Here is a 24333-nt window from a genome sequence, read left to right as displayed (position 1 = left end):
ATTAGGCTTATTTTTCTATTACCAAAAATTGGTTTTTGTTATTTAGAATACTTTTTACTATCCATAATCGTTATTTCAGTTTATACACACACACACACACACACACACACACACGCACGCACACCCCTTTTCAAAATACTGTAGGCACTTATTAATGCCTCAAGCAGAATAAATGTTAGAGTGTTTTAAAAGATGAAATCCTAATTTTATATAAAATGGAAGATTTTGCTTTGATACGAAGATTTTATTTTCTTCAAAACTTGAATGATTTTATTTAGGTATAAAATAATCTGGATAAATGCCCTGTTTCAAAATAGTCCAAATTTTGAGAAGGTTTTATATATATGAATAATATATAAATAAATAATATAGAAATATATATTTTATATATATATATATAAATATATATATATTTCAGCAAATCAAAAAGGGGAGGTTACCTTCCATGGAATTACAGAAAGTGAATTTATCCTACAAATCTAAAGTGGCTACTTCTTCACTATTTTCTAGTATGGGATTTGGAAATATGGAGCTCTATGTAGCACTATCCCTACAGAAGTACATATTGTTAAAAATCTATAGTTTTTATTTATTTATTTATTTATTTTAGTTTTTAAATTTTTTTTCAGTGGGTAGGTAATTATGTTCATTTGTTCAGTTAGTTTTTTGCTGGAGATACTGGGGATGGAGCACAGGACCTTATGCATGTTAAGATTCACTCTACTGTTTGACCTATACCCTTCCCCTATATCTATACTTTTAAAATCAAAGAATAAGTTATTTAGACATCCTCTATTAAATTAAGGAACAAGTAATGTTTCTTTGTTTTTTTTAAGATATTTTTTGTTTTGTTTTTATATTGGTTGGGGGGAGGTAATTAGGTTTATTTATTTTTTTAATGGAGGTATGGGGATTGAACCCAGGATCTCATGCATGATAGGCAGGCACTCTACCACTGAGCTATACCTTCCCCCCAATGTTTCTTAGCTTTAAAAAAAAACTTTCAGATTTTTTCAGTAAATTACGTGGCATTTAAAAAATGTTTCCTGAGAAACTGCAAGATGGTAAAGGGAACTTCTGTCAAACATAAATGAAACTCACAAGATTATGTTTTCTGTAACTAAGTAAGTGAAATATCATAACCATCTTTATACAATGTCCTCCATTCCTGGTGATTATTTCTTTCCTAAACAAAACTCAGAATGCAATTTTACTTTAAAAGTTTTTAGTTTAAGAAGTTGCAACTAACAAGTGTTCAGAAGAATGAGAGTCAGAAAGACTTAAGAAAAGTTATGCAAATTGAATGAGAAAGATACTAAACAAATATTTTTGTAAACTACTAGAAAAAAGACAGAATAAACAAGGATGGCAAGGAGGCCATTGTGATTTGAATATGCTATTGAAATTTTAAAATTTCCCAGCAATGTGTCTCTAATTCATTACACCACATCATTTCATTTGCATTTGAAAGACAGTCTTTTTTGCCATGTCCGTGAAGGCTCGCTTGACTTGCTGATTCCTTAGGCTGTAAATAAAGGGGTTCAGCATGGGGGCTACTGAGGTGTTGAGCACAGCCACACCCTTGCTCAAAGACACTCTCTCATTTGCTGAGGGTTTAATATACATAAAGATGCAGCTGCCATAAGAGATGGAGATGACAATCATATGGGATGAACATGTGGAAAAGGCCTTTGTCCTCTGACTGGTAGAAGGAATCCGCACAATTGTGCTGATGATATATATGTAGGACAGGAATATCAGTGCCAAAGTGATCATTAGAGTGAACACAGCACAGGAAAACCCCATTATTTCTAGGAATTTGGTGTCTGAACAAGAAAGTTGTAGGAGGGGAAATAATCACAGGCGAAATGGTCAATAATATTAGACTTGCAGTAATCAAGGTTTAAGAGCAACATGAGTGCAGGGAATATGATTAAGAATGAAATGAGCCAAGAAGAGAAGACAAAGAGTATGCAGACTCTCTGGTTCATGATGGTTGTGTAATGCAGAGGTTTGCAGATGGCAACGTAGCGGTCATAGGACATGGCGGCCAGCAGGTAAAATTCAGTGGCTCCCAGGAGAATGAAAAAAAAATAACTGAGCCATACAATCATTAAAGGAAATGGTTTTATCTCCTGTAACAATGGTGCTCAGGAACCTGGGTATAGTGACAGTTGTGAATGACACCTCTAGTAAGGAGAAGTTTCTGAGGAAGAAATACATGGGGGTCTGGAGGTGGGAGTCCAGCAGGGTCAGGGTGATGATAATGGTCAGGTTCCCAGTGATGCTGAGCATGTAGGTGATGAGCAGAAAGATGAAGATGACAGCCTGAAGCTGTGGGTCATCAGACAGTCCCAGGAGGATGAACTCTCTTATTACTGTGTAGTTCCTCATTTTTTTTTTTCCTCTTCTCTTGTGTCAACTACAAGAGGAAACACAAAGAGAAGACTTAAAGAAAAGAGGATTACCCACAGATAGCACTGGAATTTGCCTCTGGAAGTCAACTATTATGTCATGCTAATTTAATTTAGGAGATTTTTAAAAGAAGTTAATGAAAATAGATGACATATTTTAAAGTAAGATTTTTACCATATATGCCAGAGTCTGTTTCACATAGAATATTTCTTTATAAAATCCCTATTTGACAGATTGCAAACAGATTAAAACAATTTTTAAAACTCGTATCCAAATCACAGAACGTAAATGGGAAGTGCAGGGATTTTAACCTGGGTTTTTCTAAAACCTAGGAATACTGGAATAGAAATGCTACCTGTTTACTTCTTAAAAGCCTCCCCTAAATGATTCCCTTCCCATTGGGAAACACCTTGTCTTTTCTTCCACTCCAATAAAAGCATCTAATTTCCTAATTTTTGTCACCCAAATTCTTGTAATATTATTTACTAGTGTAATATAGAAAAGCCAGATGTGTCAGGAAAAAGGTCACTCAAATGGGTATGTCTCCCAAATCTGAAAGTCATTGGAGTTAAATCTTTAACAATGTGACAGGTTTCTGAGTTTCCACTCTCACAGTCACTTTCCTAACCTCCTGCTCCTCCTCTGAAGCCACAGATAATGGATATTAGCGAGTCCAGGGGAGAAAGGAGGCAGACTAGACACTGAGTTTTGGATCTGCGTTATGGGCTAAGAACACCAAACTGTACAAATGTCTAAAATAAAACGTTATCCTCCATCAAAATTTTTTCTCCAAAATTTCTCACATCTAAGTGATATTAGTATTCTCTCTCTATATATATTCTAATTTCTATCTCATAAATTTTTATATTTTGCCTTTTATTTACTTAAAGGAAGTTCTATTTTGTCAGCATATTGTAGTAATCATGAAATAACAATGAAAACCTTTGATTTTGTCTTCCTAAATAACAGTAGTAATAATAATAATGCATTTATTTTAAAAAGAAGCTAAGTTTCCTCAATAAATTTCCTCAGTACATTTTTATATCAGTAATTCTGTGAATTCACATTAAATGGTCAGGTTTACATTCCAATGTCAGGAGAGAATTTTCTACAATAGAATGTTTAATTTCAAGATACATGTTTGTTGATTTCTAGTATGTAATACATCGTAATACTATGAAATTTCTCAACTTTGTTTTCTTCCCTTACATACGTGAGCTTTCTTTTCACTTACTTCACTTTCTAGCAAAAAAGTATTGCTGCTTTCAAATTAAGGAAAATTCCAGTTGAAATGGGTGGTGGCCAAGGCTACTGCGAGAGCATGTGAAGTTCACAAGAAAATGAACTTATTCTTTCACTATTCCTCAGAGACTAGAGAAAAAGGCTTATGAGCACTTAGAAGAAAAACAGACATTATAATTACATATTCTGTGAATAAATTTATGGCCATTGAAGAATGATAGATACTTACAAATGTAAAATTTGTTGTTCTCAATGAACAATCTTCTGAGATTCATAGCTGTGTGTGACTCTTTGATCTGTAAACCATTTCTGGGATGTTTCTGGGAAAGTAATCAAGGCTATATCCAAGTCAGTAAGACATCCTTTCAGACTTTCCTTCCTAACTACTCATTCACATTTTTCCCTAGTCCAACTATGATTTATGATAACAAACTTCATATTCCTTTCTATTCCTTCCTTTTTAATGAATTCTCAGTATCTTGGAAATCTCATTGTTGAATCAAGCATGTAGCTCACTGCAAGTGAAAATTAACCTGTTCAGCAAACAAATGCTTGCCCTTGTGTTAAATAAAACAACTAGAAATGATTTTCAGGACACTTCTGCCACTCCATAGTAAATCATAAGGATGGCTTCATAACAAATCATAATGATGGCTTCAGAATAAATTATAAATCATAAGAAACAGCATTCTCCAAATTGTCCAATTTAAAAAGCAACTATACTTCAATGTCTATCAAAGATCAAGAGATTGTCTTTTCTTATTTTGTATAAATTGTGAGAAGCTCCCTAAATTCCACAATATAACTGGAAACTTAGATTATCTTCCCACATTCTCTTTGTGTACTGAATTTTCTCTTCTTATGTTAAAACTCCTAAGAAGTCATAAGTGAGATTGTGAACACATATATCCTTAATACAATCTTCACCCTCAACATTACTACACAGTTTTCCAAGTTCTCTGTCTTTCCCCTGACGATCTTTTTCTTGGTGTTAGGTCTGTATGCTAGGTTAACTTGTCAGAGACAAGAACAGAGCATTGGATTATTTTGATATCTTGGGTAACAGTTTGGCTTTGTAACAACACTAATTCTTTTTCTAGAATGATTTATTCTACTTCTGACTCTGTTTGCTGAGTAAGAACTCATCATGAACTTCATCATGACAGCATGAAAAAAATACTTGAGATGAAGAATCGATTTAGAGTATTTTCAAATTATTACTTTAAGATTATCTTCGAATAGTCCTATAATTCATAATTCTGTTTCTCTGAGTGTTTTGAAAGAAAAAAATGACCTTGCTTTTTGCCTAATGGGAAGGGGGAGGCAGATCAAGTCAGTGAGATCAAAGTACCAACCGGTATGAATAAGAATAATGAAAGAAAAACTGTTGTAACCTAAATCACTCTCAAAATCTGTAGGTTTTCATAGAGATGTTTTCTTTCTCTCCTGATTGTCTCAGTTTGTAAATAGTATCTATAATTGAAGATAATGTATAACTTGAAAAGGAAAAGCAATTCTTATATGAATTACTGGCATCAGGACTTAATTTTAATTTATAATGTGTGTGATTATTGGGACAGCCTACAGACTTTGCATTCCAAGAGAAATGGATTAAAAATACAACTCTCCCTGAGTTTTAGGTTTGTTTTTTTTTTTTTCTCACTATGGAAATGAGAATAATAATTCACAGAACTATTGTGAGGGCTAATGTAAATATAAACTAAAATTAAATTATATAACAATTTTATAGCATATACTCCCACACAGTAATCCCCATTATCTTCTTTATTCCTAAAAATAAAGTCAATTATCACATTAGAGGCAGATAGTTCCACTATAAAATGATAATAAGGATTTTTGAGGAAACTCATCTGAGAGACAATGCTGAGGTTTTACATACTTATCTCATCTACTCATTATGATAACACTGTTATATTTGAAGAAACTTTGACACTGAGAGGTTAAATAACATGAACAAGATCATGCAGCTAGTTATGGTGAAACTGGAATTCTAAACTCTTCCTGCCTGAAACTAAATCATATGCTGTTTATCAAACTGACATTCAATTAGGAGGCCCAAACTACGAGAGTAATTCTCTGAAAATTAATAAAGAAATCAATTACTATGACAAACAGTAAATAAACATGCTCAATTTTCATAATGCAGAAAGGAATAACAACCTCACATTATTCAAGTCAATTTGATGAAAAATTAAGCTAAGAATTAATAAATCAGAGCTAAGGAAAGGAAAGTTTTCACTGGCTTTAACTTTATAATCTTACCTCTATTTGTACAGAGACATCATAGCAGCTGGTTGAAATTACTTTTAAAAAATGCTATCAACTATTTCAGTTTTAAGTTAAAAAATCTAGCATTTCTAAAAATCACTCTCTATCAATACATTGGAATTAATTTCTGTCTCTAATTTTCTTTGATATGTTTTCCATTATAGCCATGGGAGCAAAAATAGGGAAGAAGAAGAAATGCAGTTACTTTGAGCCTTTCTGGATACAATTTCTGCATTGATTATAACCTGCATGAGCCACGTGTTATTTTATCCACCATGTATGCCCAGGCTCATGGGAAATACTCCAGTGAACTCAGTCTGTCAACAGGGGCCAAGAGGAAAACACACTAAGGATTATAAACATGATATCAACATTTGTACCAACATTGAAACAAGAAACTTGGGGGACAATGTCCATTGAGACAAGAGGGTGTAAGAAATAGGCCAGAAGCATATGGAATATTTTGCATACTATCTATGAAGAAATAGCTAAACATGGAAATGTTTTAGAAGAGGTTTCCTAAAATTCCTAAACCAAGATTTCTCTGAGAATAGATCATTTTTTTTCCTTGCTGACTAAAATCCTTGGATGAGTGAATCTCATGTGTAAATGTTATATTTTGTTTTCTCATAAAATAAAATGTCTATATAAAAGCGGCTCTTTGATAAAGGGTCAATTTTTGAAGAAGACCTAAAAATTCCTAATGACTATGCACCTAACAGCAGGTAATCAAACTATGTGAGGTATAAAATAATAGAATTACAAAAAGAAACAGATGAATACACTACTACAGTTGCAGAAGTCAACATTCATCCATCAGAAATGAACATACCCAGCAGCAAGTAGAAAATTAGTTAAGGACATTGATAAACTCAGCAATGTCATCAATCAACGGGTTAAAATTGATATCTATAGGGTACTTCAGCCAAAAACAGCAAAATTCACATTTTTCTCAAGCACACATGGAATATTTACCAAGAGAGACTGCATTTTGGGCCATCAAATACACCAAACAAAATTTTAAAATAGAAATAATACAATGTCTGCTCCCAAACTGCAATGGAATTAAGCGATAAATCAAGAACAAAAACATAACTAGAAAAATCCCCAAATACATGGAAATTAAACAACATGCTTCTAAATAATACGTGGAACAAATAAGTAGTGTCAGAATACATTTTAAAATATTTTGAAGTAAGTAAAAGTGGAAACACAGCTTGTCAAAATTTGTGGGATACAGTAAAAACAGTGCTTAAAGATAAATTTATAACATGGAATAAACATATTAGAACATACAAAGAATCTAAAATTAATCATCTAAATTGCCACCTCAGGAAACTAGAAAAGAACAGGAAAGCAGATAACATAGGATAAAACCTTTATGATCTTGGGGATAGCAATGACCTCTTAGAAACAACACCAATAGGTGTGATCCACAAAATAAACAGTGAATAAAATGAACTTCATTGAAATTTAAAACTCCTGCTGTGAAAGGGAATGACAAGAGAATTGTAAGAAGAGCCACAGAAGTATTGTAAAAAGAAACATCTGATAAAGGACTATTATCCAAAATACACAAAGAATTCTTAAAACTCATCAATAAAATAACAAAACACCCTAAATAACAAAGGAGCAAAAGATCTTAGCAGACACTTAATCAAGGAAGATATACAGATGGCAAATAAGCATATGAAAAGATGTCCATGAATCCTGTTTACAATAAGGCAAGACATGGAAACAACCCACATGTCCATCAACAGATGACTGGAGAAGGAAGTGGTACATATACACAATGGAACACTACGCAGTCATAAAAAAGAATATAATAATGCCACTTGCAGCAACATGGATGGAACTGGAGACTGTCATTTTAACAGAAGTGGGTTGGAAACAGAAAGAAAAATGCCATATGATATCATTTGTATGTAGGAATAGGAGGAGAAGAAGAAGATGATGACAAATGAACTAATGATTTATAATTTAGATGATTGATTTCTTGAATATGTATAAACACATTTGAGTGTCCTTTATGATTAAATTACTGCATTCTGTTGATTCTTTCTTTGTGGTTGGCTTTGTTCCTTTGATAACTAGTTAAGTTTAAAAAGCTAAAGCTCTAATCTGTTCTTAGAAGCAATGATCAGTACATATATGTAAACTAAAAAAATATGTGCAGTATACTGTATATATGTATTTACATGCAATGTAATGTGTATGTGCAGTTAAACTGTAATAATTCTACCTAATAAAACTGGAAGAAAAAAAAAAAGATGTCCATGAGTCATCAGGGAAATGCAAATTAAAACAAGGAGACTACACTGCCCACCTATCAGAACAGCCAAATCTATTCTAAAACTGACATCTAATGCTAATGGGGACGTGGTACAACAGGCAGTCTCATTCACTACTGACAGGAATGCAACATGGGAAAGCCACTTTGGAAGGCAATTTGACAGTTTCTTCCAAAAGTAACCACACTCGCCCTTCAATCCATCAGCCTTGCTCCTTGGTATTTACTCAAGGGAGTTAAAGACAAGTCCTCACAAAAACAGTGAAACTATTCTTCTCACAGCTTTGTCAATGCTTCTTTGTGCTCCACCAATGTGCTTTATCTTGTCTCTTGGATTCTGCAGCACTCCTAAAGGTATTTTCTCCTATGGACCGTTATTAAATTGGTGTTTCTGTTGGAATATGAAGGCTGGGGGTTGGAGCCCCCTATTCTGCCACCTTGCTGATGTCACTCTTCCCTACATTATTTTATTTTCAAGAACACTTAATAGCTACCAAAACTAACCATATGCCGGATCATAAACTGGTTCATAATCCAAGCATCAAAAATGTCAAAGAATTGAAAACATTTCTCACTAGAAAATTATTTAGTTAAAAATCAGTATCAGTCCTAAGTAAGAAGGAGTTCAAAGAAAATATTCCGAGTATAGGAGCATGATTAGGGCTTCTGGGTATCAGACAATAATCGATTTTTGTTCTTTCTGTTGGTTCCATGTGTTTATATTTTTTTGATGTAAAATTAAAATTGTTACACATTTATTATCTTCGGATTTTACTTGATGGCACATAACTTAAGTAAAAAGTAAAGACAATACTGCCAAGGCAATCTTGAAGAAAAGGGGAGGGCAAATTACATTACCAGACAGAGCTGAGACAGTGCCTTAGCTGTCCATGGACAGTCAAATAGTCAGTGGGACTGAGGCATCTCAGTACACCATATTGAGAGGTACTTCACATCAGCTTTAGATTGTCAGCAATGGTAATATTTATTATTTATTAATGTGGTTCTCTACTGTAAAGTTTTCCAATGTAAAGCTACTTTCCCTCCTGAGAAATTAAAAATTACTCTGTAGTGCAGGGATATTTTGACTGTATGAATATTATATTGCCTAAGAAACTTTTATTGTAATCATTCCTTATTATTTGTTCTCTAACCTATTTATTGATGGCAATATATAATAATATAACATTAAAACAAATGTGATTTTTCTAAATCCATTACTCTTTCTACATTTATTAGAATTTTACCATAAAGAAAAGCATTTTATTCTCTAATCCTAGTATCAATTTATGCACTTTTTATAGTGTTTTTCTACATAATGTGTTATTGTCTATTTTTATCATCATTCAGTTCATTGCTCCAAATGTCTTGATATTGTCAGTGAAGAACAACTTCTAAGTGAATCTTTATCTTTTGACATGTGGCTACATTTTCGGAGCACTTATATTTTGGAATGATAAGATACTCCAGATCTTATTTTTTTTTTTAACATTTTTTATTGATTTATAATCATGTTACAATACTTGTGTCAAATTCAAGTGTAGAGCACAATTTTTCAGTTATACGTGAACATATATATATTCATTGTCACATTTCTTCTCTGTGAGCTACCATAAGATCTTATGTATATTTCCCTGTGCTATACAGTATAATCTTGTTTATCTGTTCTACAACTTTGAAATCCCAGTCTGTCCCTTCCAACCCTCTGCCCGCCTTGGCAACCACAAGATTGTCTTCTATGTCTATGAGTGTATTTCTGTTTTGTGTTTATGCTTTATTTTTTCGTTTTTATTTTTGTGTTTTTTTTTTTTTAGATTCCACAGATGAGTGATCTCATATGGTATTTTTCTTTCTCTTTCTGGCTTACTTCACTTAGAATGACATTCTCCAGGAACATCCATGTTGCTGCAAATGGCGTTATGTTGTCGGTTTTTATGGCTGAATAGTATTCCATTGTATAAATATACTACCTCTTCTTTATCCAGTCATCCGGTGATGGACATTTAGGCTGTCTCCATGTCTTGGCTATTGTAAATAGTGCTGCTATGAACATTGGGGTTCTGGTGTCATCCTGAAGTAGGGTTCCTTCTGGATATATGCCCAGGAGCGTGATTCCTGGGTCATACAGTAAGTCTATTCCTAGTCTTTTGAAGAATCTCCATACTGTTTTCCACAGTGGCTGCACCAAACTGCATTTCCACCAGCAGAGCAGGAGGGTTCCCCTTTATCCACAGCCTCTCCAGCATTTGTCATTTGTGGACTTTTGAATGATGGCCATTCTGACTGGTGTGACTCCAGCTCTTCCTGTTGCTACAATGTTGAGTCCTGGAATTCACCTGGAGTCAACCATTTCTCCAGTTCTCAGAAGTTATTTTCAGCGAGAAATAGTACTCTGAGTTCAAGATCTGGACGGTTTGTGTGGTTCTTGCTATAGAGTTATCATTATTCCCTGGAGCTTGCAGGAAATAGAGAAAGGAAATATATTTGAAAAGGAATTGACTCACACCATTCTTATTCCAGTCCAATAACACAGGATTTTTCACTTCCTCTCTTATACCACATTGTGTCCTCTTTCTCTGCAGTGAGAAACCTGGCTCCAACAAACCTATTATCCTATCAGTCACTCAATTCCACAATACACACAGTTTCTGAATTGTGACACTGCAAGTATAAAAACAAACGTACTAAAAAAGTTCATTCTTCTTTGCAAACCTTGTCCTACTGATGGTCTGTTCAAAATGCTATCTTGAAAACCTACTTGTATCAATTTTTTGTTCTTCACCCAACAAGCTCATGTTTATTTTAAAATTATATTCACTTGTGTGTTTTCAATGTTAAGGTTTTTCCCCATTTTTGACCATTTAATTTCATCTTTGAAATATGTGAAACAATGAGAATATCTCAAAAGTTAATACTATGCAAATAGGTATACTGAGAATTGTGTCACTTACTTTATTTTACTCTAATAATCTCTCTCTCTTTTCCTACCTCAGTACCTGTTTTCACTATACAAGCCTTATACTGTATTTTATCTGTATGCTTAAACCTCTCATACTGGCCTTGTTTCTCAAGATCTCTTGATCATTACTGCATGCCTGTTCCCCACATGAAATTTAGTGCTGGTTTTAGTATTAGTGCTCTTCTACCTTGGCAAATGACCCAGCAATTCCAGTGCTATTTGAAGTCTCGGTGACAGAGGGGATGCTATAAGGCACTTCCGCTTTCCCACAGGTGGAGATTCAAACTACAAACTTTGATTATGGAAAAATCTTTTACATATAAACATTCTCCTTTGAAACAACAAACCTGAGCTTGCCACTGGGTCTTAGTAGAGACTAAAGGCCAAACCACAGAGCATCAACTGACCATTACATTAGAGTTCCCATAGTCAACAGAGTGTTACTGGACTTTCTAATTTATAAACTTGGTAATTTATAGCAGCGATCTATCATCAAAGGGAGATAGTACTTGGGAGCTCAGACTTGAGCAGGTCCAGAAGGCAGAAGTAAAGCTTAGAAACAGATGACTCAGACGTCTTCAAAACCAATTTCTCCTGCATTACATCCTCTTCCTCTGTCCATACGTACGGCCCTATTGAGAGTACCTAATAACTAGCTGACCAACGTACAAAGATATGCACCTGGTGACAGACGTTCTGCACAATAGGCTAGCATCCACTCATAAGTAAATGACTGATAGAGAAAATATATGCCATGTAAACTACATAGATTTTTAAGTGCTAGTAGAACTATAGCAGTATTAGTCAAGGTAAATGTTACAGAAAAAAGTATACTTCACATGGAGAGGAATCAATGGTTTTTCTTAATGATAAAAAGTTATGTCCAATAAAAAGTAACAATCCCAATTTGCATCTGCATAAAAACAGAGTTAATATTTTTAAAAATAAAAACATTGCTACAAAGAGAACAAAAGAACTACAGAGACGCTTTGGAAGATTTAAAGAACTCATTAATAACACAAACAGTAGAAGTAGAGATTTAAATCATGTGATTAATGAACTCAAATAGACGAGCGGACTCAAATAGAACACTGCACTCACCATTACATATAATTTTCCAATTCACAAGAAGTGTTTACAAAACTCTGGCCATATTCTAGGCTATGAAGTGAAGCTCAAGTAATTTACAATGATTTAATTTAAAGAAAGTATGTTTTATAATAGTATAAGAGGATCCTTTTGAAAATCGTACATACCAGCAGACCAATTTCTAGTAGTCTGAGGCAAACAACACTCAGTGGCCTCTCCCTCAGCGTAAGGAAGAAATGTGGAGCACGTGCCCCACATCTGGGCTCTTCAGGGCCTGCTGGAGGACTGCTGTCTCTCTAGCCCATCTTGGGGCCCTTATGGTACCTCACATGCTCTAGATGCCCAGAGGCTGCTGAGAACAAAAAGAGCTGTGTGACTTCTTCAAGCAACTGAGTTACAGCAGACAGAAACAGAGCAAGAGATTATAGGTTACTTCTGCATAAAATGGGCAAAAATCTTCCGATTAGAAATCTCCAAACACAAATCTGAGAAGACACATCCTCACAAAAGATTTGAGCAGTCCCCAGAATTTCTAGTGGACAGAATGGGGAAGGTCTTGCCTTTACAAATCCAGTCTAAAACAGCTGAGAGATGTGGCTGTTTTGTCAAATTGTAAGCAACAACACCACGTTATAAGGAACATGAAGAAACAGGTGAAAGGGGAAAATGTCCCAATGAAACAAATGAATAAATCTCTAAAAACAGACCCTAAAGGAATGGAGACGGATGAACACCTGACAAAGAAATCAAAATAACTCATAAAGATGATCCTTGACTTCAGTAAAGTGGCAGTGTTTTAAGTTTATTTGCATTTCTTTTGAATTTTTTAATATAAATATTTTATAAAAATGATAGAAAACAGAAAATACAGAAATTATATAAATATTACACAATATAATGAACAGTGTTTATCTTGAAAATAAGCACTAAATTTAACAAAGTATAAAACTCTACATTTAATGTGCAATATTATAGTACATATTATTTCTTTGGACTGAAATTAATATATAATAATACGAACATATTGAGTCTTTACTCCTCAACATATTATCAATGTTCATCTTCAAAATACACAACAAATTAGACATTAATTCTGGAACTCTACATTTGAACTACAATGTGAAATCATAGGATCCTTTTAGGGACTGATACTTAAAAGAATTAAAATTATTTTCTACCTCAGACTGTAAAGTATGTTTTAAAGAAATACATTTCATTTCCAGAAAATTCTGTAGGAGAAATAACCTTTCTTATATTTTTAAATGTCAATGAACAATGCACTGGAGAAACTTAGGCACGGAAGTGGAAGAAATAGATTAGGAAAATACATTAACTGTAATGTGGGTTTAAAGCAACTAAAGAGACTATAAACAGCAAGCATAGTTGTATGACATTCAGGAATTCCAAGATTTAACCTAATAGCTCTTTAGAGTGTCCTTTATTTTTGTCAAAAAATTCATTTCTTGGCAGAAAATATTACTTTATAGACCATGTCTTTGAAGGCTTGTTTTACTTGCTGGTTTCTCAGGGTGTAAATGAAGGGGTTGAGCATGGGGGCAACAGACGTGTTGAGAACAGCTACCCCTTTAGTGACAGATGCCTTTTCTTTGGCCGAGGGATTAGCATACATGAATATACAGCTTCCATAAGAGATGGAAATGACAATCATGTGAGAGGAACATGTGGAGAAAGCCTTTTTCCTCTGACTGGCAGATGGGATTCTCAAAATAGTCCTGATGATGTACATATAAGACAAAATCACTAATGCCAAGGTGAACAGCAAACTAACCAAAGCAAAATAAAATCCCATTACTTCTAGGAACCACGTATCTGAGCAAGATAATTGCAAAAGGGGAAAATAGTCACATGCAAAGTGATCAATGACATTGGAGGCACAGAAATCCAGCTGGAGGAGAAGCACAACGGGTGGGAAAATGGTCAGAAAGCCACCCAGCCATGCACACAGTGCAAGCAGGCTGCAGACTTTCCTGCTCATGATGGCTGTGTAATGAAGGGGCTTGCAGATGGCAACGTAGCGGTCGTAGGACATGGCAGTTAGAATGTAAAACTCTGTCACCCCCATGAAAATAAAGAAAAATAGCTGAGCTGCACAACTGTTAAAAGAAATAGTCTTATCTCTGGTGATAATTGCCCCCAGAAACCTAGGGATACATACAGTGGTAAAGGAGACTTCTAGGAAAGAGAAGTTTCGGAGGAAGAAATACATTGGTGTCTGTAGATGGAGGTCCAGCAAAGTCAGGGTGATGATAGTGAGGTTTCCAGTGACACTTAATACATATGTGATAAACAAAAAGAGGAAAATCACAATCTGAAGGTCAGGATCATCAGAAAGGCCTAGGAGGACAAACTCTGTGATCCCTGTGTGGTTCATTTCCCTCTCTCTTTCTCATTTTTCCTTCTTTAAGACATTTAGGTGGAAAGTGTATTAAAGGGAAGAGATGAGGATATAATTCATCATGATGAATATCATCATCATTGATACAATTCTAAAACATTTTCTAGAATTCATGCTGATGTTATTTTCTCTTGACTATTTTATTTGCATTATATCTTAATACATATTTGTGAGTCCTGCTTTATTTACTCGTTCTCTTATTTAAATCTAGTAGAAGTTAGGAAATCTTCATAAAGTAAGTCACATTATTGAGAGGTGGCAAATTCAATCAATACTTTTTGCTTTGTCCAATTTATGCAAATCATTGCATTTTTCTCAAAACAATCATATAAAATACACATTTTTCCTTTTTTATGTGATGTATTTATTAGAAGATACTACCAGCTAAAGACAGGAATAGATGATCTCAATTCCATTAAAAGATGCAAATAAACTTAGAAGACTAAGGCATCAACCCATTACTTTTTATGATGTAAGAACTCAATGAATGATTTTCTTAGGATATAAAATAAAGTTTAAAATATTTATTTACTACATAATTTAATTACTTATATTTTTCATTACCAATATTTTTTGATGGAGCTATTCAGATAAAATGAAAATACTGTATACATATTATTTAGTAATATATGTATGTATTTAGTATAAAATAGAATAAATAACCTAACATTTTATTTAACAGAGAATATATTCACTTTCTCACTTAATAATTTGTTTTATAATTCTACTGAAATCATTAATGTTTGACATCTTCTATAACTTGCTAGAAATGTATATATGGAAACATTTTTATTTTTGAGCTTAAAGGGATATGCAGTATTTATTCATTTTTCATTTGGCACCGAAGCACAAATTGAAAAATAACTACTTGCCTCAGATCTCAGCAGCTCTGTCACCCAGGTTGTAGCCCAGTGCATTTTCTGTCTGGACATCCTTCATTCACAGCTATTAAGCTTTATGAAAAAATGATTTACTGACTTGGAGTTCTGCCTCACATTTATTTTCACATGTGACACCCTATCCATAAGGATATTCCAGAAATGTGTAGGAAAACCTCTCCTTCATCCTAACCTATTCAGTTCATCCCCAGCTGAGCTGGATACACCATTCTCTGTATTTGGATTGCTAAAATCACGTCAGCTATCTTCTACATATTTCAGACAGCCACAGTTCTGCTGTGCATAATAGACTGGAACATCACTGCTTCTCTGCCAGACACTAGCAAAGTCATATTAATTAAGTTTGATTAAACTTTCTCTATTTTATGAACACTCAAGGGAAATAGTTTAGGAAATAAAAATGGAATGTCAGAAACCTTAAGAAGATCTGGAAATATACTATAGTCCTCTTCAATAATGTTGCTCTAGAAGTTTAATAAAGTTATATTTAAAGAGAGAACTGACAGGGATATGACACTATTGGGTATTATGAGTACAGATTCTTAAATCTGGTGTCCCTCTGGTTGTACTAATAAATTTTCAAGTCTGGTTGTTTTGAGCTATGAAGAGAGTCATGCATTCATCTCCTGGGAACAAGGCAAAGTCAGAGCACATCTCTGCCATAATGTAGACCATGAGGGATTTGTGGAAGTCACCCTTGGCATTTTCAGTAGCCTCCTAACTCTTCTCTGTCGTGCATCTCCCTTGAGAATGGTTACGTTCATCTCTGTATCCCATAGAGGACCTAAACGTTGACTTATACAAAATAATCACTTCCATTACCACAAGTATTGACTATTTCAAGAATAATCAAAATAGATGTGACATCTTACAAAAACAGAACTCAGTCTAATTTGCACTTGATATACGGAGAGCATATCCAAGTAATAGACTCCCAAAGCAATTAGAATCTAACCAATAATCAACCTGTGCGGTCTGAAGTCAGCAATGATTTCATTAGACAATGAAACCCTGGTAGTCTGCATTTACACACTAGCAAGGCAGAGCTCACCTAGGATCAAATCACTACTAAAACAGATTAAAGAAGGCTGCATCATGAATATCTGGCCTATGCAGAGGGCTGGCTGCTTCCAAATGCATTTGACAGTTTAAAGAAAGAAAACGCAACTTCAATGTATCAATTACCTCGTAACCAAAGAGATGGCACAGCCAATATGAAATCCTGTTCCTACAGTTTCCGTAACAGTAAAACTGATGTAATTCACAACCTCTCCATGTGTCTTAGGTGAATGTTAAGGTGTTGATTGGGAAAGAGTAGGGACTGAGAATCGGATTGAAGGCATCTGTGGACTCAGATGACTCGGAACATCTGAACATGGAGGCTCCACCTAGACTCCCTTGCCAACAGAAGGATCCTGCTTCTCTGCTTCGTGAAATTGGTCATGCATTTCTAGAGACTCTGCAATTACCTCACTTAAAGGAGGTAATTTTTCTCACATATGCATTCACTGCTCACAGAGTATTTTCAAACCTCTAGCATGTATCCAAGTCTGGCATTTTCCAGGAGATGGTAAGCCATGGAAAAGCTAAGAAGGAAGAGCCTTACATATGAAAAGTTTTACAAGTTTTTGCTAATTAAAAAAAAAAAATCATTGGTGGTGATGATGAAACCAAACCAAACCAAAGCAGCAACAACAAAGAAACATCAAAATTACCTTTGGCCTCTGAAATGCTGGGAGTCAAAATCCCTCCCACCAGAAACAAGCTTAGCACCAGAGCCCCTTACTGATTCACAGACAACATGAGTGAAACGTAAGTCCATTTTACTAAGTGAAAGAATCATTCAAAGGCTGAGCATTATAGGATTCTATGTGTGTGACAATCTGGATCAGCAAATCGATCAGGATAGAAAACAAATCAGTTGTTGCCAGGGTTGAGAGAGGGATGAAGGGTTGACTGCAATGGGGCAACATAAGGGACTTTGTGAGATGTTACAGCTCTCCTGTGTGGTTCTGTGGGGGTGGAAACATGACTCCATGCATTTTCAAACACACACAGAGCAGTGAACAGCCCACAGGAAGTGACTTTCGCTAAGTGAAAATTTTTTTAAAATATCTCCCAGGATGTTGCTGAAACTGAAGAGGAACCCATACTGTGACAAGTAAATCTTGAAAGCAGCTTTTTTGCCCCTTTCCTATTTCTGTCCCCCTTATGACCTTAAAAGAGCCTAATTACAGCAATGTGACCGCTAAGCAATTGAAACTAACTCCTGACTTACACTCTTCTCAATGCACACCACACCTTGTCTAACCTGTTGATTCTTTTCCTAGATAAAAAGAAGTAAGGATAAAGAATTAAGCAGTTAAAGAATGATTAGCCCTCTATCCCCAGCAGCCCCCTTAGCAATCCTGCAGGCAGATCACGGGGCAAGATAGCATCTGAAGAGCCAGCCCTCTGCATGTGATGGACACTGAGGCAGAACCAACCTCCTGCCTCAGTGAGTCACTCAGATTCCTCCCCTCACTCAGATTCCTCCCCTCCATATTTCCTTTTAGAAACTGTCATGGCTGAGCAGAATCTTCCAAGCTGATCTCCGGACATGAGTCTACCATTTCCCCTGATTGCCAGCTTTTCTGGTTAAAACCTTTCCTGTCTACTGACACTTGCCTCTCAAATTTATTGGCTTTTGAGCAGTGAGCTGCCAAACCTGAGTTTGTTAACAATCTCACTGTTTCACAAATGAATGGCATGATCAATACTATAAATACAATAAATGGGGCAGGTAAGATATGTATTGGCCTAAGTAATTTTGGAAAACTGCTTTGACTTGATAATCTGAGGCTGATTAAAAAAAAAATCACAAACTCTGCAGTGTAGTGACAGATTCACTTCTCACAGGCATATGGGTTAAAGTAATTCTAAAATTACGCTATATGTTCATTAGATTTGAACAAATAAGTATATATATTTTCTAAACATGAGCAAGGCTTCTCCCTATCTGGTAAGAAGTTATAAATATGCAAATGAAGAGTATCACAGGAAACTCTGGACTATAGGATGGAAGTTGGAAGTATCATATGAACTTCTGTCTATTTTACATAAAGTTGATCCATTAATGGACCTGATATTTGCAAATGTGTCTTCTCTCTAAAATGTATTAAAAAATCCAAAATCATACAGGGGGAACTTTCCCAGGGGGCACATACACACAAAAGAAAAAAAAATTGTTATCCTTTACACACTGTCTCAGCTGTGGTTAGATGAGGTGATGCTCTGTTTTCTTTTTTCAATTCTCACCTTAAACAAATACCCTTTACATGGCCTATTTAATGTCACACTTTTTTTTACATTTTTGTGTTTTTCATTGGTATTTTTACTGCTTAAGATGGTCCTCAGAGAAGTTTCTTAAAAACGTGTATGTTCTTATAATCCATTATTGAATATATTGATATAAAAGCAGATTCTACTAAAAACATTGAAAGCACATGAATTGCTATGCTCAAGAGAGATATCTTATTGTTTACGATTTTTATTAGAAGTATTTGTTTTCAGCACTGTCCTGGTTTGCACAGTGCTCTTCAAAAAATCCATGTCCACCTGGAATCTCTAGATATGATCTTATTTGGAAATAGAGTCTTTGCAAATGTAATCAAGTTAAGACGATTTGCTCAGTTTAGTTAATTTTTGATGATTATTTTAATTAAAGTAATTTTCCATGCAGCTTTATTTAATAAAATGTTGTCCAAGATGCATAATTTTAAATAACATTTTGGCCTACAGATAAACATCAGATAAGTACAATAGTGATGTTTGCTATTAAACGTGAGCATGTTTATGTCACATTAGTCAAGTTCTTTTTAATAGTCTCTTTCTTCAATATGTCCTGCATTTTGCTTAATCATATACCATGAATAACTTCATCTGTCTCCCAAAGAAACAGTAAGAATAACTTAAAAATCTTTGTTCAGAAAGTTGCTTTTATTTTAAGATCATTAAACAGTCCCAATTTCCATTTAATTTAAACTATATGTATGTTTTATGGAACTCCTGGATTAAATAGCGACAAAATATGTCTTGAATAATTAATGTAAGTGGAATATTATATATTTCTTTTCAGATCAAAGTAGTGAGTAGTAAAATAATGCTGGGAGAGAATATTGCTTGTATTGAACAAGAGAAAGGGAATCTGAGATTTCAAAAATAATGTCGAATTCTCACAATTTTTCTAAGAAGTCAAAATTATGCAAAGAGCTGTCTTTGTCACCTTTGTATTCTCAGAAAGTAAGCTGGAGCCCAACACATACTAAATTAATTATGGAATGAGTAACTGATAGTGATTCTAGTCACGATCAGGTTTTCTGTGTCATCATTCAGGGGCAAGATATAAAACCTTTAGGGCAAGTCTGGTATCTTTTACGGTGTAGAATAATGGAGACCTCAGCCTCAGTCTAAAACATCACAATGAAGTCTTCATATTTTCCTTATGATTGGAGAAAAACCCACTTTTTCACAACTTAGTCTGCCACCACTTAGAAACTGTTAATCTCGAATACCACTTGGTTACTGTTTCTACTCCTTGGGAAGTTATGAATTATTATAAAAAATGTAAATCTTTCTATATATTTTTCTGCTCTGATATCAGGCCACTATCACCTAAATATTTTGTTCTAAATTGTGTACTGATTCCGACCATTGTTTAATGCTTAGTGTCTTGAGAACACCAATCTCCACCGTGCCTTTTTTGTTTATTCATCAGCTAATCCCCCCGAGTCCATTGTAATGGAGATAAAATTATGGCTAGACTGAGTAACTTTACTTCTGCCCAAAAGATCATATCATCTTGCCCACGAAGCTTGGAAAGACATTACATCAGCTGTCCTTTCAATTATAACTTATTTCAAGTACCAAGGTGATACTTCTCCAAGTGACAATAGGTAGGATACCACCTACCCACCTACAGGCAGGATAAGTGGGAACGCAAACCCTCAGAGAAACTTGGGTTGATGTTCAGAAATGGGTTGATAAATGGCCTTTTTGTAAAAGCCATAGAGGAGCTGTGAGAATTAGTCTTTATTATCAATATTTTGGATATTTGGTTATAAATATAAGATGACAGGGGAGAAACAGATTGCGAAGGCTTTTAAAAATCCCAAAGCACTTAGTTTTCAGAAATTAAAGAAGACATTAGAAATGATATTGACTAAACCAGTCATATTTGCTATAAGAGTAAGTATTTTTTGACAGTTTCTTTTAGGAACTTATTTTTTGCTGTAATAGTGTGTATTTATGCTTTACATAAGTAATCTCAATTATGCACACTGAATTAATAAACTACACAATTTGTATGAAATATATAAATGAAGAAACTTTTAAAGCTACTACAATTTAATTTTTTGCAACATTTTTGTTTATTATAATATAAATATTTTGTGATTAATAGGACGTCTATGATTTTTGTGTTCTTGCCTATATATCTTTTCATAATCACTTTTAATATAATTAGTATTAGGACACCTTGTAATCATTTTTGTAGAATATTCAAAATAATCTTCTTGATGTATTTTATCTGGAGGAGATATTTATGTTTTACTTCTTCAGAATATGAATTTCATACATAGTGAAGGTTAGTATTCATCATATAAAGGTAAAAGACAAGAAGAAGATGCATAGCTTATGACCACAAAGAGAATAGATGATTGAAAGTGGGAAAATATCCCTCTCAGTAATTACGCAGGCAAACGTTGTAAGTTCATTATCCTATTAATTGGCTGATGCTGACAAAATAGTATCACTAAACCTCTGAAGAGTATACAAAACAAATGAGGCCTTACACACTTAGGCAGGCTTTCTGGACATGTAAGTGTTGAAAAATAGTATCTTAGATGACAGCACATCTAAAGCTTTAATGGAAAAGAATAACTTAAGACGGGAGCAAATAATTAAACAAATCCTCTACACTACCAAGAATTATATTAGAAACCAAAAGTGGGAAAAAAGAAAAGAAGATTCTTTGCCTCTCCAAAACTTACCTTAAATGTCAACTATTCCCTTTTATTATCCCTGAAGGAAAAAATAAGCAATACTGTGGAGAAGTGCAAAACGATTTTGGAAATAAGTAAAAACACTGGCAGTTTATAAAAATAAAATTAGGACTTAAGAGTATATTTACATTCTTACAAGACACCATTATAATAGATTAGTAATTAAAACTAGAGTGTCTTGCAGTGTAGACATTGAGGTTAGACTGGGAAAACCCACTCATCCATTAAATACCTCTATATACTATTCTCTGGGATGCATTACTCTATCAGATGGACAACAGAGTTGTCTCCGAGGATTATGAAAGTTCAAATGGGTAAGGAGAGAGAAGTGCTTATACAAAAATGGAAATATTTAAAATGTATATGAAGAAGAAAGCAACAAAAGAGTATCTTCAAGAATATTGTGGTAGTTGGAAGGAAGCTCTAAATAAGAGTTTTACTTGAGGCTTTAATCTCTATTTTTTGTTGTTGTTTTCAGGAATATACTCAAACATTCAGAAGACAGACATTTATACTGAAATGTGTGAGAATACAGTGAAGGAACTTAAGAATAGTGAATTAATATATATCATAATAAATTACAGAGTTTTTTAAAGTATTTTGTTTCTATGTGCTACAAAATAATTTTTCTCTAAAAGCACAAGGCAGCAATATTTTCAAGTGTGCGTGCATGCATGTGTGTGTGTTTCTTGGCTGGTGCCATAGCTTTCTTTTTTATCTTCATCTATTTTACAGCTAGAACAAAGAATGTCATTAGAAAGAAGGAAAATACCGAGAAATTACACAGAAGTAACAGAATTTATTCTTCTTGGATTGACAAATGACCCACAGTGGCAGGTTGCACTTTTCATATTTCTTCTTGTTACCTACATGCTGAGTGTGACTGAGAACCTGATCATTATCACCCTCACCCTTTCAGATCCCCATCTGCAGGCTCCAATGTATTTCTTCCTTCGAAACTTCTCATTCCTAGAAATATCATTCACGTCGGTCTGCATTCCCAGATTCCTTGTCACTGTCGTGACGGGGGACAGAACCATTTCTTTTAATGGTTGTGTGCCGCAGTTGTTTTTCTTCATCTTCTTGGGGGTGACGGAATTTTACCTTCTGGCCGCCATGTCCTATGACCGCTACGTGGCCATCTGCAAACCCCTGCACTACACGACCATCATGAACAGCAGAGTCTGCATACTTCTAGTCTTTAGCTCATGGCTCGCAGGATTCCTGATCATCTTTCCACCAATAATCTTGCTGCTGCAGTTGGATTTCTGTGCCTCCAATATAATTGATCACTTTATCTGTGATTCTTCTCCAATTCTGCAGCTTTCTTGCACAAGCACTCGCTTTCTAGAACTCATGGCATTTTTTTTAGCTGTGGTAACACTCATGGTCACCCTCACACTAGTTATTCCCTCCTACACTTGTATCATCCGGACAATTCTGACGTTTCCCTCCACAGGTCAAAGGAAAAAAGCCTTTTCCATGTGTTCCTCCCACATGGTAGTTGTCTCCCTCTCTTACGGCAGCTGCATCTTCATGTACATTAAGCCTTCTGCCCAGGAAAGAGTGACTTTAAGCAAAGGAGTAGCTGTGCTCAACACCTCAGTGGCTCCCCTCTTGAATCCATTTATATACACACTACGAAATCAGCAAGTGAAGCAAACCTTCAAGAACATGGTCCAGAGAATGGCCTTCTCTTTAAATAAATGACTGTGATTGTGTAAAAGAAGCACCTCTGAAAACTTAGCTAAATGAAAAACTCTGAGTTTCGCTACATAAATTCTTGAAGCGCCTCAATTCATTCTTTCAGTTAGACGTATGTATATATCTTCAATGCCCCTTTCTCTTATTAGCCTAAAAACAAGGTCTTATTTTAAGTTATATGGGAAAAATCAACTTGCATCCATGTAACAAATATTTAGATATCAGTAATCTATATTGTTTCTCATATCAAAGCAAGGTTGACTATGGATTCAAACAAGAATAGAGATTGCTATAAGAAGCTTACTAAAATCCACATACAAAAATAAATTTTATGTGAAATAAAAATATGTATCTTAATATCTCTAAAATTTCTTCTATGTCAGCACGAAAATATGGTATACAGTCTAAAAGCATGATTAAAATATCTCCTTCAACTTATCAATAAAATATAATTAAAATGTGTTGCAAAATTAAATAGACATTTCAGGTAAAATACGTTTTAAGAATTATTAAACTTGCTATATGAAATGAGGCTGCATTAACTTTTGTATTAGTTTTCCCGGAAAATAATTGCACTTTCTGTGCAACAGAAGAGATTGAATTTTCCTTATTTTTCCTTTGAAAATATTTCCTAAAAATAGATGATTTAACTGAAGGTTATGCTGTTTTTACCAATTATACTGGAAAAGGAAAGCCATGGTCTATGAAGGTAAATTAAGCTACCCTGATAAAATTCATATTTATATTCAGGTTCTTTCAATTCATACAAATATGGTCTTTCTTACACTCATGAAGAAAATGACAAACTCAGAATCTAAAATGGTGTGAGACAGTGACATTCTAGAGAGTATCTTGGAAAAGATGACATAAGCATAATTTACGTCTTAGCTTTCCTTTATCTGCACATCTACAATACTGTCTTGATCTTTCCATTGTCTCTTTCACAGAAGGTCCTACATCATTCACTCATATCCAAGAAAATGACCCCG

At 34.5% G+C, this 24333-nt stretch overlaps 2 protein-coding genes, 1 non-coding gene and 1 pseudogene across 3 annotated transcripts; 1 reads left to right on the top strand and 3 right to left on the bottom strand.

The window, feature by feature from the left end:
• Positions 1 to 899: 899 nt before the first annotated feature.
• Positions 900 to 970, bottom strand: TRNAD-AUC. Its single transcript has one exon. It is a non-coding gene; the product is annotated as a tRNA-Asp (tRNA).
• Positions 971 to 1449: 479 nt separating this feature from the next.
• LOC116667830 lies at positions 1450 to 2394 on the bottom strand (annotated as a pseudogene).
• An 11252-nt stretch (positions 2395 to 13646) lies between these two features.
• On the bottom strand, positions 13647 to 14692 carry LOC116667610 (olfactory receptor 6C3-like). The gene has a single exon (XM_032493051.1). The coding sequence runs from the start codon at positions 14674 to 14676 to the stop codon at positions 13741 to 13743; it is 936 nt and encodes a 311-aa protein (XP_032348942.1). The 5' UTR covers positions 14677 to 14692; the 3' UTR covers positions 13647 to 13740.
• A 7619-nt stretch (positions 14693 to 22311) lies between these two features.
• On the top strand, positions 22312 to 23765 carry LOC116667608 (olfactory receptor 6C75). The gene has a single exon (XM_032493045.1). The coding sequence runs from the start codon at positions 22388 to 22390 to the stop codon at positions 23348 to 23350; it is 963 nt and encodes a 320-aa protein (XP_032348936.1). The 5' UTR covers positions 22312 to 22387; the 3' UTR covers positions 23351 to 23765.
• Positions 23766 to 24333: the final 568 nt, after the last annotated feature.

This window comes from Camelus ferus, chromosome 12 (genome assembly GCF_009834535.1).
Source record: "Camelus ferus isolate YT-003-E chromosome 12, BCGSAC_Cfer_1.0, whole genome shotgun sequence".
Classification (NCBI taxonomy): Eukaryota; Metazoa; Chordata; class Mammalia; order Artiodactyla; family Camelidae; genus Camelus; species Camelus ferus.
The sequence above is the reverse complement of the archived record's forward strand: the minus strand, read 5'-3'. Positions and strand labels throughout refer to the sequence as shown.

Excerpts from the sequence above, each read along its gene's own strand:
- LOC116667610 (XM_032493051.1), bottom strand. The coding sequence starts at position 14,676 with ATGAACCACACAGGGATCACAGAGTTTGTCCTCCTAGGCCTTTCTGAT.
- LOC116667608 (XM_032493045.1), top strand. The coding sequence starts at position 22,388 with ATGTCATTAGAAAGAAGGAAAATACCGAGAAATTACACAGAAGTAACA.